Consider the following 14,556-nt stretch of genomic DNA (forward strand, 5'->3'; position numbering starts at 1 on the left):
TTGTGATGGACATTAGATCACGTGCATCCTTGGCACACAACCCTTCATGAAAGGCGTTCATCAACTCCCAAAGCTCAATCCCATGGCGTGGACAATTTTTAATCATCATGTTTAAGCGCTCGAAGGCTTCATGGAACATTTCGCCTTGTTGTTGTTGGAAACTTCTCAACCCTTTCCTAGCATCATTGGTTTTTTGGGCGGTATAAAATTTGTCTAAGAAAGTTTGTTGCATTTCCCCCCCCAAGTGTAAATAGATGCTGAAGGCAAAGTGTAAAACCACTTCTTTGCCTTATCTTCCAAAGAGAATTGAAACAAAACCAGCTTTACATCATCAGCCGAAAAACCTTGACTCCCAAGAGTGTTGCAAATTGAGTCATAGGCCTCTAAATGAAAATAAGGCTCTTCTGTTGCTAGACCTTTATACTTTGGCAAACTTTGTAACGAGTTGGTTCGAACTTCGAATGTCCTCCCTTGGTCATTGTGAGGAATAACTACCGGTGAAGGATTATGAGTAATCACTGGCCTGAAATGCGCTTCAATACCTCTTGCATGATCTCTAAGATGCCTTCTTGGTACACCCACACGACCCCTTAGACGCATAGGACCCATTGGTCTTGGCATACGCCCTTGTGGTGCCAATGGTTGTTGAAATTGTTGTTGCGGCTGGGTGTTGAATAGGCCTTTGAAATTGTTGTTGAACATTCGGCGGACGAACTTGTTGCAATGGTATGGGACGTTGCATTTGTGGCCCTTGTGGCCTCGGCCTCACATGTTGAGGTATGAGTTGTTGTTGTTGCACTCCACCAACATTTGGAATCGCTTGCATTTGGCCTTGCATATAACCGTATTCCCCTTGATCTCCTTCACCCCCATAAGCGTACCCGTCTTCATCAAAACCCTCAAACTCCTCATATCCTTCGTCATACCCATCTCCTTGAATTCCCGAAGATTGCCCAAATGGAAGCGTCGAGTAATGAAAACCCGACTGGCTTGACGGTCGAAACGGTGTAGCATGGACAATGGTTGAAATTGGTGCTATGGTATGACTTGAATATGACGGACCCGCACCCAGAAAGAAGTGGGATAATGGCGGTATAGTAGTGGAAGGATTAAAGTAATGGTTGGTTCTTCTTGGGTAGTAATGGGTTGTGTGGTGTTGGTTGGTGTAACATTTTGGATTATAATGGGTTCGGTAGTGTTTGGTGGAATGGTGGTATTTGGTGAAGGTTGAGTGGTTGTTGGTACAAATGGTTGAGCAGGTTCACCCGTAGTGGGTGGTGGTGGATCTCTATCCATGTATCGAAGTGGTGTAATAGGTGTAATTGGCGTTGTTGGTGAACCACCGATTGTATTTTCTCTTAATAAAATCCTGTTTGCTCGCAAAGTTCGCTCAATTTCTGGATCAAACACTAGTGGTGAAAGCTTGTGAGAGCTTCTAGTACGCATGCACCTGTAAATACCTGCACACTAACACACCCCGCGTAAACCAGAAAAATAACAAACATAAAAAAAGCAAAAATAACACACGTTGCGCACTACTCCCCGGCAACGGTGCCAAAATTTGACGTGATGTCGTGGTCACAATAAAATTTAATCCAAATACAACTAAATAGATAGCGGTAAGTGGGTATCGAACACAGGGAGTTTGTGGAATATGTGTTATTTAGAAGATTATCTAACTTGACTAAAATTAAACTAATGTGCAAGTAAAGTAAAATTCAAGAGTTGGTTTGATTGGATTGGTTCTTTTAAAACTACGATTACTAATTAATTTGCAAAATGAGAATTGAGTTTGTAAACAATTTAGAGACAAATGACTATCTTGAGTTTCCGGTTTGCTTCGACTTTTGTGCTAACATTCAACTAGAAAGAACTACATAGACATAGTTCGTGTATGACCAATTGCAGTGATGAAAGGGAACTAAGTACTCAGATTCCTAGAACGTGAGGTTGTTACCCGATGATCAATTAACCCTTACCCAAGCCTAACTATACCCATGATATCTCGATTGCCAACGACACCAAGAACGTATGGTTTCTAATTAGTTTAGCATAAAAATCAATACTTTACTAACAATCAATCATGCACCATAACAAAAAATTCAAAGAGAAAGGAGTTGTTATTCTAGAAATATAAAATAAAAGCACAAGTCTTACACAACCTTCAACCCAAGATAATCATAGAATGTTTAGCCACACATGGCTTGAAGTGACATCATAATGCAAAAATAGAAGGTAATGTTGTTCAACAAGATCACCAACAAAACTAGATGAAAGATAGATGATAAGATATGTTTTTCACTTCCAAGTGCCTCAAATATACTCCCCCAACTCCCGTAACCGAATACCCATGATAAGATCCCATAAATCCTCATGAAATGGCCAATAAATGTGTAAGTTACATTTTGAGATCAGTCGGAGGCGTAACCTACGGCTCCCAGCCGTAGGTTACGGCGGTCAGCAGCTCCAAGGTCAACATAGGGTGCCGTAACCTACGGCCCTCAGCCGTAGGTTACGGCTCTGAGTGGTTCTTTACGGCAAGGAGCTCCTGTCTTACGACGATGAAATTTGGACATGTTGGAGCCGTAACCTACGGCCAGAGCCGTAGGTTACGGTGCTGTATGTTATGTTTTTTCTTGTTTCTTTCATTACAAGTGGAATCGATAATTCTTGTTTCCACCATCATCTAGCATCCATCCAAGCTCCATATTATCCATCTTTTATGCACTTTAACACCTGCAAAATCAAACATAGAGTGGTTACCAAGTTCAAGCAATTAACTGAATAAAGCATGGAATGTGCGTACATTTAGACCTTTTAAGGGTTGTCCTATGGACCACCCGTCAACATGCTTACACATGTTCTATTAAATATTACTAAGTTTTTTAAGTGATAAAACATATTTTAGAACACTCCTAAACTCAAATCGTAATTATTTCAAAAACTGAGCCGTTGACTTTTTAAATTGTTAGTATGTTGACTCATCAATTGACAAAGCAAACATGATTCTTAGGAGGTGCCCTTTTGAGGGATTAACACCTACCTAATTACGATCACGTAGCCATGTGCGTTGCGAACAATGGCTTGACCATTAAGGTCTAAACCGAAAGTCAAAGCGTTTACTGAAAACACTTGACTTTTCGGCTTTAAAAGTTTACTAAATGAAAAAGCAACTGAAAGGAACACTTACAAAGCGATCCTCTAATAAAAATAACCTGCTTAGGAGTTTCCCAAAGGTTAGGATGCTCCAGATTGAGAGATAAAGAATTTTAAAGAAAGGTGCAAGTTCTAGCAAAAGAAAGCATCACCTATTTATAGTATTTGGATGCATTGTGGATGATTGCCATGTGTTTAGAGGCTTCTAAGATTACTCCTGGTGTCTAGATAGGTGTCTAAAACCAGATACAAGCTCATGGATTTTATTAAATGGTTTGTAGTTAGGAGTGGTGATCAAGCAAGAACAAGTATTAATAAAAAATTAATAATAATAAACATAATCTGCACATGGGCTGGCTGGCGGCCTGCGAAGAGACCAACCCAGTCGAGTCGCGGCCCGCGAGGCTTTCAAGTCCAACAGCAACAGTTTCATCACTTGACATGTTCAGCCCCTGCAGCTTTTAAGTTCTTTTATACTTTCATTTTTGACATTATTGGTACTTTATTTTCATATCTGCTATGTAGTCTCAATATAAGGTCCGAAAACCCCTAGTGGCCAATCTTTGGCACACCGGAAGTACGACCGAGCATCACGGAGTTCCCGGTTCGTTTAGAAGGTCACTAAAAGGTGTAGATTTACACGTTGACGCTTTTAGTCCTTTTAACGCACAAACTTGTGCGTATTATCGTTTAATGACATCAAAGCCTAAACGGCCAACATTAGGCATTCCCGAGAATATGTTCGCACATCATGATGCTCCGGGTTCGTTAAAAGGTCACTCAGAGGTAAGAATTAACATGTCGAAGCTTTTAACCCTTCGTTACACAAACTTATGATTTAAATTAAAAATGGTTTTGTACGTCCAACAAGTGGCTCAATAAAGAATACGAATACCGTAAAAGGTCATTCAGAGGCTTAGTTTAAGCATGCTGACATTTTAGTCCCTCCACATTCATAGTTTTCGATTTTAACAAAATTAGTCCCTCGTAGCCAACATTTAGGCACGATTAAGATTAAGGACACGTGTCAACACATTAATGGACACGATTTTACGAGGTGTTACAATTGATTACCTTAATTTTGTTGGAAAAATATGTAGAACAACTTAGAATAACATATGGGAGGGTTTGGTATGAGTTTGTGGTTTAAAAGAAAGCAAAGGGAGGTGCTAGTGTATACGTGTGTTGCAATCGGACAAGAGGGGAGGCCACATGGCCTCTTTGACTTTAAATATTCACAATTTTACACTATATTGGATAAAATTAAGAAGATATTTACTGATTTGGATGATAATCGAGCTTAAATGCTCCCTCGGTTCGATAAACAGTCGTAAAACAAGCGGTTTTAGTGAATTTTTTGTTTTACGTTTTTCATACAAACGTCCGTGTGTTTGCGAAAAACCAAACACTTTCACGTTTTTTCGTATAACATCATAAATAAGTGTTTTATAAGTCTTTTTTAGGCTTGATGGATGATACAATGCATGCTCGGATGATACATATCGTGTTGAAATCTGAAACGTTCCGTTAACCAGAAACTAACTAGTTTAATGTGTTTGCTACGTGTTAACGCCTCAATGCTCCCATGTTACTTACTAACGATCATGCTCAAGATAATGTGTGCCCTCATAATCGTCTAACACCATACAGTTTCGTCTTGTTAGTTGTGTAACTTCGCGTTTCGATAATAGGACAACGAATCATCTAAGATGTTTTTTTCAAGTGGGACAAACATTCTAATCCTAAGTTACCTGTTAATGCATCATATTAATTACTTCATGTCCTCAAAACCATTTAACCCACGTTTGATTGCATATCATCTCTCGTTAGTGCTTATCGATAACATTTTTCGTTTATCGATAAATGTTTTTGTTTACTTGGATTTTCACAAATGTCATAGTCATGCTCAAGGAATAAGAGCACCAGTTCCTCGAGATATATCATCCCACTGGATGACAAATTAGCCATAAAGTCCATTGTTGATGTGTCGCTTACGTGGCTTAATATGACGTGACAAAGCAGAAAAGGGTACACCCATGTGGCGTTAATATGATGTGACAGAGCATAAAAGACTTTATCCATTGGGTGCCAAGTTAACGATGCGGCTACAGGGTATGGGGTGCCAACCCTATGCCATCTCAACATATTTTTCATCAAAAGCGCACCCAACCATACCATGGGCGCTATTGAATGGTCGTGGTTTTCAGTGGCGAGTAATAACGAGATGTATGTGTGTTAGGTGAGGGGGTGGGGTGTTGAGAGAGAGAACGCTTTATCCCATACCCTTCGAGTTAAAGGGATACTATTGGTGAGGCGGAACTTTAGTAGGACAATGAAGCCCTACAAGTTTGGGCTTCGTTCCATACCCTCTAACCTAATATGTTCCAGAGTCTCATTTAACAGGGGGAGATGAAGGAAAATTTTCTCTCCTAACCTCTTCAGTTTGGAAGGATGAATATATTGTCATATTTTTTTTTTCCTTTTCCTTCCTTTTTTCTTTTCCTTCCCATGTTAAATGAAACTCGAGAACATGATTTTTTTTTATATTTTCATCTCATTTCCCTCTCCTCCCTTGTTAAATGAGACTCGGGAACAAAGTGTAAAGCTGATTGTTGACGTGACTGCTACGTGACGTTAAGGTGAGAAAGTAGAAAGGGGTAGTATGGCCTTATAATTACAAAGGGCATGTTTGGGTAAGCTTTTTGAAACAACTTATTGACTTATTGGCTTTTTGAAAAGTCATAAGCTCTAAAATAATGTTTGGCAAAGAGGGTGTATGTGAGGGGAAAAGCCAATAAGTCAATAAGTTACAAAATCCTGACTTTTCCAAAAAACCAATAAGTCAATAAGTCAATAAGTTGTTTCAATAAGCTTACCCAAACATGCCCAAAATATATCCATCCCAATCACACCCAACTCCCAAAACATCCCCCTCTCGATTTCAAACCCTAATTCATCAATCTCATCTGCACCCCCCAAATTCTCTCAACAAACCACCACCTAATCATGGCCGGTGCTGCTTTAGATATGTCGCTTGATGACCTAATCAAGAACAACAAGAAGTCCGGCGACGGCGGCGGTCGCGGGCGTGGTCGCGGGCGTTCATCCGGACCTGGACCTGCACGGCGCTTCAACAACCGCGGTGCTAACAGATCTACTCCTTACGGTGGACCAGCTAAGGTTGATTAGTTAGTTATGTGATGGTTGTTAAGTTGAATTGGGTGGAATGTTTATAAAGGTTTTGTGCGTCTGATTTAGGCACCCGATGCTGCTGCTTGGAATCATGATATGTTCGGTGGTGTGGATCAGAGTGGCAGGCCTTCTGGAATTGAAACTGGAACCAGGCTTTATGTCTCCAATTTGGACTATGGAGTTTCTAATGAGGATATTAAGGTATTTCTCATTCTCTTTAGTTGTGATAGTTAACTGTTACTGTTTGGATAAATTGATTTGGTTGTTGTTTGTTGATTGCTGGATGTAAAAGAAGCTATGAAATTTGTCTACTTGTTAGTGTATTCAAACTGAAATCCCTGTATCTATAGTTTAAAGAAATATTTAATACTTTTATTAATTTTTGCACTCTATTCGATTCTCTAAAATAGGGAATAAAAAATACATGGAGTGATAGTTTCTTATATGTTTCATTAGTGGAAAAAAGAGAAAAAAATAATAAAAGGAGAATAAAGAAGGATTGTTTAATTGAATAGAGATAGGTCATATATATATATAGAGAGAATCCGATGTGGGTAGTTTTTTTATAATGTTAACGAATTTTAGGGATAAAGGTGTTTATAACAAAATTTAGGGATATAGGTGTTTGTATCTAAATTAGTTGTGTAAATGATTTTTCAGGTTTACAATCTGGAAAAATTATGTATTTTGTGCAGTTTAGTGCCTATGTCTTGAATATTATGGAAGTTCTTGGTTATTCTTACATGGATGAACTTAATTTACTATGCGCAGGAGCTTTTTTCAGAAGTTGGCGATTTGAAAAAGTATTCTATAAATTATGATAGAAGTGGGAGATCAAAGGTATTTATTTAAAATTCGGGTATTTGTATTGCGGAAAATTTTATTATATTTTTGTGTTTTATATCTTTTTCTTTTCATCGGTTTAGGGGACGGCTGAGGTTGTGTTTGCAAGACGGCAAGACGCTCTAGCAGCTGTCAAGAGGTATAACAACGTTCAGCTTGACGGGAAGCCTATGAAAGTAGAGATTGTGGGAATAAACCTTGTGGCTCCTGTTGGCAATGTTCCGTTGGCAAACAACCCTGGAAACATGAATGGTTATCCTCGAAGGTATGCTTTTAATAGTAATTAGAATCTTTGATTGCATAATTTTGAAGATTGAGTATCATATAACACTGTATATGAAACAGTGGACAAGGTAGGAGTGGTGGATTTGGAAGACCACGTGGTGGTGGTGGAGGGCGGGGATTTGTTAGGGGCGGCCGTGGACGTGGAAGTGGAGGTGGAAGAGGAGGGCGTGGCGAGAAGATATCCGCAGATGATCTTGATGCTGACCTGGAAAAGTATCATAAAGAATCAATGGAAACCAATTGAATCGATGCCTGTTGATCTTTCTTAAACGTGTGTGTGTTGCGACAAGTATTGTCTGTATTCTATGAACGTCAATCCTCTAGACTAAGGACAAAAGTACTAGGGGGAGGATCTAGAACCTTAGTTTTTATGGCACTATTGTTTTTGTTTTATCAAGTTTTAAGAACATCACCTTAGTTGACGAGTCATTGCATTTATTCTCCGATTCTGTTCGTGGCGCTGTACCATCTTTAGCTTCCTTTTTAGGCATTAAAGGGACATTCTTGTCTATATCTTCACCAACATGTGTGGAAGAGATGGAAGATACATGAGGCATGAATCTGAGGTAGCTTTCCACTGAAATTGACCATCTTATGATATAATGAAATGTGAATTCTCTCTTGCCTTTGAGTTAACCTGTTGTGAAATGTTGAAAACAGGTTACTTAGGAACAGTGGCGTAGCTGCAATCGGTTGAAATATTTTATTAGAGGTGTGATTTCATTAAGGTAATCAGATCACTTATGCTGTGGTTTCTCGCTCCAATGGGGTGGTGGTCCATTGGCAAAGGCAAAACCTTTGATCACCTGGGTTTGGAGGGGGAGTTCTTGGGTTCAAGTCCCACAGACGACATGGATGAAAAGAAATTCGCCGTTCAAAAAAAAATTGATGAATTAAGTTAAGATTTTATTCTACTTTAAAAGGATTATATTTTCATGTAGAATCTTAGTAAGGTGAGGTTTTAGGGGTTGACCTGTAAGACCGGCCAGAACAGAGTGGCTCTAGCCAACTCAGCTCAGGTGATACACACTTGGGCTGATCAGTTTTCATGTAGAATTTAAGTAAGGTGAGGTTTAGAACCTGAACGACTTAACCCAACTCGACTATACACACTTGTTCTGGTCGTTGGCCGTATGTTATGCCAAAACTCAGTCTTGCGGTCCGATTCAGAACTGGAACTAAAAGGACATAAACTGGAGTGAGCCTACTGTCAACTAAGTATGCGAATACAAGTGATTTACCATCGGTGTGGGGATGGCTCGCAATGTATTCAATCTGGTCAAGATCATTTCGTTTGGATCTTGTATACATATCCTCCAGATTGTTATATGTTCAGGCAATCTGCAATCTTGTTAAAGTATTGTATAAAGTAATTTAGTGAATAAAAATATTTGGATCTAGGAGCTAAGAATAGATTTTTGGTTTAGAGAAGAAAGGTTTGTTGATGGAATTATGTTAAATAAAAATGAAAAGAAAAATGGCTATAAACTTGTCTTGTTTCATCTTGGTTGTCGGGGTAGAACTGAAAACCGAAACTAGAGATGGGGAGACAGAATTTTTTTTTAAGCCCCACAGATTCAGCGACGACTCTTTCGTTTTAAACTCTACAGATACAGTGACGACTATTATCCTTTACTACAATAGCACTTGCTTTAGGTCCCGAAGTTCAAAACGCTTCAAAAATCTTCATTGATTTGGCATTATGGCTTTTCACATTACAATTCATATTACGAATTACAATTCATGTTACGAGGAGTGTGAGAGGCTGAAGAACCAAAGCACGAGATTCAAGAAGCGTTGGCCGTGGTAATATCCTCTGGCCCCTTATTTTGGGAATACCCTGAATCTGCTCAACTCTTGCTACTTTCCTGTCCAAGTGCAAGTGAAGTCTGGGCTGTTATTAGCCAATGGCGCAACGTCCCCAACATAGTTTCACAAGTTGACTCTTGGGAATGATGTGAAGAAAAAACAATTCCATGCTGTGATTTTAATTACTTGTTGATTATGGCTGGCTCAGGTTGGGAGTATCTTGCTGTGGCCTGTTGCTTTTTATGGAATGAATACCTCTTTGCCTTCCAAAATAAAAGAGTCAATTCTTCTGCATTTGGGCCCCATTCGAGTCTCGCCCCAAGCTATCACTAGTACTGTAACGAAGGTGAGTCAATTCTTCAGCACATCAGTGGCCAAATCCATTTCTATCCTCGCTAATAGCGGCGTACTTCTAAGGGAGGGAGTGAGTCAGGGAGAGGGGGTGAGAGATGGAAGAAAGTGTCTGTGCGCGACAGTGGTGGTGGTGAATGGTGCTTACGGCGGTGGTGATAGTGGTGGTAAGTGGTGGGTGGTGGCTGGATAAAGAGAGAGAGAGAGAGGTGTCTCATGTGTGAGAGAAAGTCTTTAGAAAGAGAGAGTAGTGTATGGGGAGGGACTTATATATAAATCAGTAAAATTACCATTCTACCCCTTACACATGCCATACTTAACTGAAAATTTTAACCTTGTTAAAGGACGTAGAGTGTAATGGGTTTTCCAAATAAATTATTGTGACTGTAATTATTGAAGTTAAAGGTTATACATTGCAATTGGATACAAACATAAAGAACGAAAAATGTAATTTACCCTAAAAGAAATGAATAACAAAAAGATATATCCATGCCTGTTATGATTAACAACACTATAACATACTTTAACATCTAACCACACCACAAGAAGAACTGCTCAAACCACCCAAATTTAAGACTCGTGGCCGTCTCTTAACTTAACTTGTGACTAGGAAATACTCGCCTTGTAATCGAGTACAGCATCTCCTGTATGCATGACCACACAAAGTTCCAACAAGATGACGGCCAGTACCAAGGATACAACAACCGAAAAAAGAGGCTAATAATATGTCGAGGATATCGCCCAACCTGAAATATTAAAAAAACAAGGCAAATTGGAAATAAATAATCCCACCTAACTCAATTTGGCCGATAATAATCCCAAGTCAGTTATTGGCCGATAATAATTCGAACTGATCAATTTTTTTTTGTAAATAGTCCGCCGTTCAAATAGCTTAACGGAGTCGAGTTTTTTTTTCCGAATTACAAACCGATGTTTTAGGGCTTTTGATCAGAACAAGGATACGAGTCGATTGATTGATGTAAAACTTACCTTGAAATACTGTCCCAACCCACGAAAACGGTGCTTCAATTCGGGTGTTTAAACTTCCAATTAACAAAAATCAAGCCATTTCGAGCACAATTTCGAGGTAAGTTTTACATCAATCGACTCGTATCCTCGTTCTGATCAAAAGCCCTAAAACATCGGTTTGTAATTCGGAAAAAAAAAACTCAACTTCGTTTACTATTTTAACGGCGGACTATTTACAAAAAAAAATTGACAAATTCGGATTATTATCGGCCAATAACTGACTTGGGATTATTATCGGCCAAATTGAGTTAGGTGGGATTATTTATTTCCAATTTGCCAAAAAACAATAATGCATTAAGAGTTTAATAATTACAACTTAGAAGTTAAATTCACTCCATAGTGTAACAAATCATGAACCTATGCAGTGTGAAAGCTTCAAATTTCTGTATAATCTAAACTTTACTCACCGGGAAAAGAAAATCAAGAGCATCCCAGGCCGCATGACGAACAGCTCGCGTTGGATACATGGGCCCACCGGGAGAAGTGAAGCTGTACAAGCAAGTTTTAAGTCTGGTACTAGTTGTCATCCTCAACTCTAGACCTGAACTAGACTCGCAAAATTTCAAAATCTGTGAACTCGCCGTATATGAAACATAATCACAAGTTAGGAGCTATACCCACCCCGTAGAACTTTGATGTGGGATAGATAATGTAAAAGCACAGGTTCCACTTTCAGTTTTTGAAGCTGCCCAATAAAAAACATCACACAAAAACATTACACAAGTTATTACAATAGAATAGACATAAAAGAATGTAAGCTCTCACCTGATCAGTTAGTTCAATAACGAAAATATCTGCGGGACCCCCTACCAAGAAAGCATTTGGAAACTCCGGAAAGTTCTGAAAGAAGCTTTCAAGCTTTTCAGCTGCAACAAGCCACAACGGATACGTACTTTTGATGCATATCGAAGAAGCATAAAGGGACATTTTCTAGTAGTTTTATATTACCATAGTTATAAAGGAATATGAATCTTGAAAGGAGAAGAAACAGATCTCGTTGCGCCTGAAAGACGGGGACAAAAATGTAATTTTTTTCAATATAGTTGACTGGTATTATCGCATGACATATCATGTATAGAATCGAAACTTAACCTGCAAAGGAATTTTCTTTAACTTCTTGGGCACCAATGCAACATCCTCTAGAAGATACTAGAACCAATAAACGGAGAAATCAATTTAGAGGTCTTTACTTGTTATGGGTGTCACACACACACACACAGTGACCCATATATATATAGAGAGAGAGAGTGAATTTCAAAGATTAACCTTTATCTTAATACCCATTTTCAGGCGCTGTCCTTTATGTTCAAAATTAACGAGTTTTGTCCTTTATGTTTTCATATCATACACGTTTTGTCCTTTAGGCCTAACCCAGTTAGTTTCTTCAGTTAAATTTGGTCATATGCTTTGCACATGAGGGCATTTTTTTCAATTCAAAGGTAAGTTCAACGGCAGATTTACAGCTCAAAGCTTTTGCAACCTTTGAATTGACAAAAATGCCCTCATGTGCAAAGCACATGACCAAATTTAACTGAAAAACTAACTGGGTTAGGCCTAAAGGACAAAACGTGTATGATATGAAAACATAAAGGACAAAACTCGTCAATTTTGAACTTAAAGGACAACGCCTGAAAATGAGTATAAAGATAAAGGACAATCCTTGAAATTCACTCTCTCTCTCTCTATATATATATATATATATATATATATATATATATATATATATATATATATATATATATATATATGTATATACACATATATATGTAAAGTAATTAATATTTGTCTCACCAGGAAAAGACTCTGGAAATGGGTTGTGTTCGTCTGGATATCAATCCTATCAATAAACATACAAAATATATCATAACTCTTCCATAAAACTGCTATTAAAAAGAAATTTATGACACCGATCATACCATAAGACATTTGTAGCACCTTGGACAAGAGCCGAAGAGTAGCGAAGGAGGAGATCGGAACTATCAAGTTGGACTTCAAACAGCTACAAGGTAGATGTTAAAACTCACGTATATTTATTGAAAGAATACTATAGGTGAACAATAATGATGACACATACCCATTTATGGAACAATAATGCGAAAATATGGGAGGCAAATGGCTGGCTCCATAGTTGAACAATGAGATCAAGTATTGGTTTTCCTCGCTCATCGGGTTCAGACGCAAAATGATCGGCAAGCACGTCATAAAAGCATAATGGAACCTTCATTTGCACCTCTGATGCATCTTCCCCGCCAAGGATTATTTCTATTATTTATCCGTTGCAGGAAGATATGGACGTCCAAGGACCCAAAAAATCAACACAACCTTAATGAGTTAAAAATCATTTATTTCCTCGTTGTACTCATAACATGAAATAATGTACATATTAGTCGCTTAAAGAGCGAGGAAAGAACCACAAAAGGAGAAAGAATAGTCATCTACATGTGCCTTATACTAAATGAATCACTAAGCAGATAAATGGTGTAACTATATAACTTTGTAGATGCTAAAGAAGAATCCACTAGCAACTTATGACTGCTTCCATAATTCTACACTATTCAAAAACCCTGTTTTCTAATATTATACTTGATGCGGTCAGTAATGCCAATGTTGCGCGATCTTTGATTAGACATGTACCTATGTTTGATTGTTTTGAGTTGAATCTAAAATAGAAAAATAGTCTTGATTTGGAAGCAGTGACGAAACCAGAACGTTTTAGTTGGAGGGTCCTCATAAGGTTGTTTTCTTTATTGGATACAATTAGAAGGTCAAACTCATGTTTTTGTTACGAAAAACTCAGATTTTATATTAAAAATCTAACAACTTCCGGTAATCAGATGGTCAACGGACCCTCTTGACCCCCTGTTCCGCCCCTGTTTGGAAATAATATATTATAACCAATTAACAATGACATGTGCACTTGATGTCTTGATTTATTTACTCAATTAATAACCCATATGTTATGTCAATCACTCTCAGTTCTGCTTAATTAGAGCTTTGTTTGTTGAACCGCATAATCCAATAATTAGTTGTTAATCTAATCTAACGCCTTGTGGAAGATTAAGGTTACTAAACACACTATATTAGCAATCTAGAACATAACAAAATGAGATCTGGATTACCTCTAGCACGATCATCAACTTCTAAAGCTATGTCTGCAAACAACTCTTGTAACAAATCACGTCTCTGAGTTGGCGAATCAAGTGCCTGAAGAACAAACGAATAACCATAACTCAATGCACAAATTCAAATCAACCGATCGATTAATCTCCATTGAAACAACAAATCTCCGATTGCAATTCGACTAATAAACAATCAAACAGAGAGAGAGAGAGAGAAACCTTTAGAAGCTTTTTATCGATGGCTTGAGTGAGAGCAGAGATATAAGCAGAGGTTCTGCGAGTATAGATTAGTGGCGCCATATGTGCCCTAACAGAGCATTTGAATTGGAAACCAGAGTGATTGATTAACAGCAAACCCTAAGGTTCGGTTATGGATGATGAAATATTGAAATTGATACCGACCGACAAACGGTTAGTGGGGTCAAAAGTAATGACAAGATCTGGGAAATGATTTAATGGCGGTGGAATGTAGCGTGGCACCATGTCAACACAACACCACACGCCAACAGATAGAGCAGGTGACGTAAACGTTACGATTATGGCATGACTGTGTGGACTGTGGATATGTTATATATTATTGTTTTGTTTTGTTTTGTTACAGAGGATTTGTATTTCGAATCATTGGCTGTACATTATTGGTTTTGGTATTACAAACGTATCAATTTCCTATTATTATTAATTACTGATTTATGTGTGTATTTTCATTGGAGTTAATTATATCTTGTAAACTTAAATTAGAATTTAGTGTTTGGATTATAATAGATTACAGTAT

General features: G+C 38.2%; 2 protein-coding genes across 5 annotated transcripts; one reads left to right on the top strand and one right to left on the bottom strand.

Moving 5' to 3' along the window:
- Positions 1 to 6,048: 6,048 nt before the first annotated feature.
- On the top strand, positions 6,049 to 7,914 carry LOC110865241 (THO complex subunit 4A). The gene is made up of 5 exons (XM_022114477.2): positions 6,049 to 6,336; positions 6,415 to 6,549; positions 7,120 to 7,188; positions 7,275 to 7,456; positions 7,537 to 7,914. The coding sequence occupies exons 1-5, from the start codon at positions 6,163 to 6,165 to the stop codon at positions 7,718 to 7,720; spliced, it is 744 nt and encodes a 247-aa protein (XP_021970169.1). The 5' UTR covers positions 6,049 to 6,162; the 3' UTR covers positions 7,721 to 7,914.
- Positions 7,915 to 10,068: 2,154 nt separating this feature from the next.
- Positions 10,069 to 14,327, bottom strand: LOC110865240. Of its 4 annotated transcripts, none has more exons than XM_035974531.1 (11): positions 14,004 to 14,327; positions 13,785 to 13,869; positions 12,740 to 12,927; positions 12,582 to 12,664; positions 12,457 to 12,502; positions 11,758 to 11,814; positions 11,614 to 11,668; positions 11,431 to 11,531; positions 11,283 to 11,350; positions 11,073 to 11,211; positions 10,069 to 10,353 (listed from the first exon to the last, which is right to left on the bottom strand). In XM_035974531.1, exons 1-11 carry the CDS (start codon positions 14,082 to 14,084, stop codon positions 10,243 to 10,245), a joined length of 1,014 nt encoding a protein of 337 aa, XP_035830424.1. In that variant the 5' UTR covers positions 14,085 to 14,327; the 3' UTR covers positions 10,069 to 10,242. The 4 variants fall into 4 exon arrangements, with proteins under 4 accessions (XP_035830424.1, XP_035830425.1, XP_035830423.1 ...); XM_035974532.1 differs by having other exon boundaries at positions 11,073 to 11,206; positions 11,287 to 11,350; positions 14,004 to 14,325; XM_035974530.1 differs by having other exon boundaries at positions 10,069 to 10,382; positions 14,004 to 14,324.
- Between the last annotated feature and the right edge of the window lie 229 nt (positions 14,328 to 14,556).

Source organism: Helianthus annuus, chromosome 6, assembly GCF_002127325.2.
Source record: "Helianthus annuus cultivar XRQ/B chromosome 6, HanXRQr2.0-SUNRISE, whole genome shotgun sequence".
NCBI lineage: Eukaryota > Viridiplantae > Streptophyta > Magnoliopsida > Asterales > Asteraceae > Helianthus > Helianthus annuus.

Coding starts and splice junctions, on each gene's coding strand:
- LOC110865240 (XM_035974530.1), bottom strand. CDS start 14,084: ATGGCGCCACTAATCTATACTCGCAGAACCTCTGCTTATATCTCTGCT. Junction 11,815..12,456: donor ATTTCCAGAGTCTTTTCCTG/GTGAGACAAATA, acceptor TATTGGTTCTAG/TATCTTCTAGAGGATGTTGC. Junction 10,383..11,072: donor CTCTTGATTTTCTTTTCCCG/GTGAGTAAAGTT, acceptor TTAATATTTCAG/GTTGGGCGATATCCTCGACA.
- LOC110865241 (XM_022114477.2), top strand. CDS start 6,163: ATGGCCGGTGCTGCTTTAGATATGTCGCTTGATGACCTAATCAAGAAC. Junction 6,337..6,414: donor CTTACGGTGGACCAGCTAAG/GTTGATTAGTTA, acceptor CGTCTGATTTAG/GCACCCGATGCTGCTGCTTG. Junction 7,457..7,536: donor ATGAATGGTTATCCTCGAAG/GTATGCTTTTAA, acceptor TATATGAAACAG/TGGACAAGGTAGGAGTGGTG.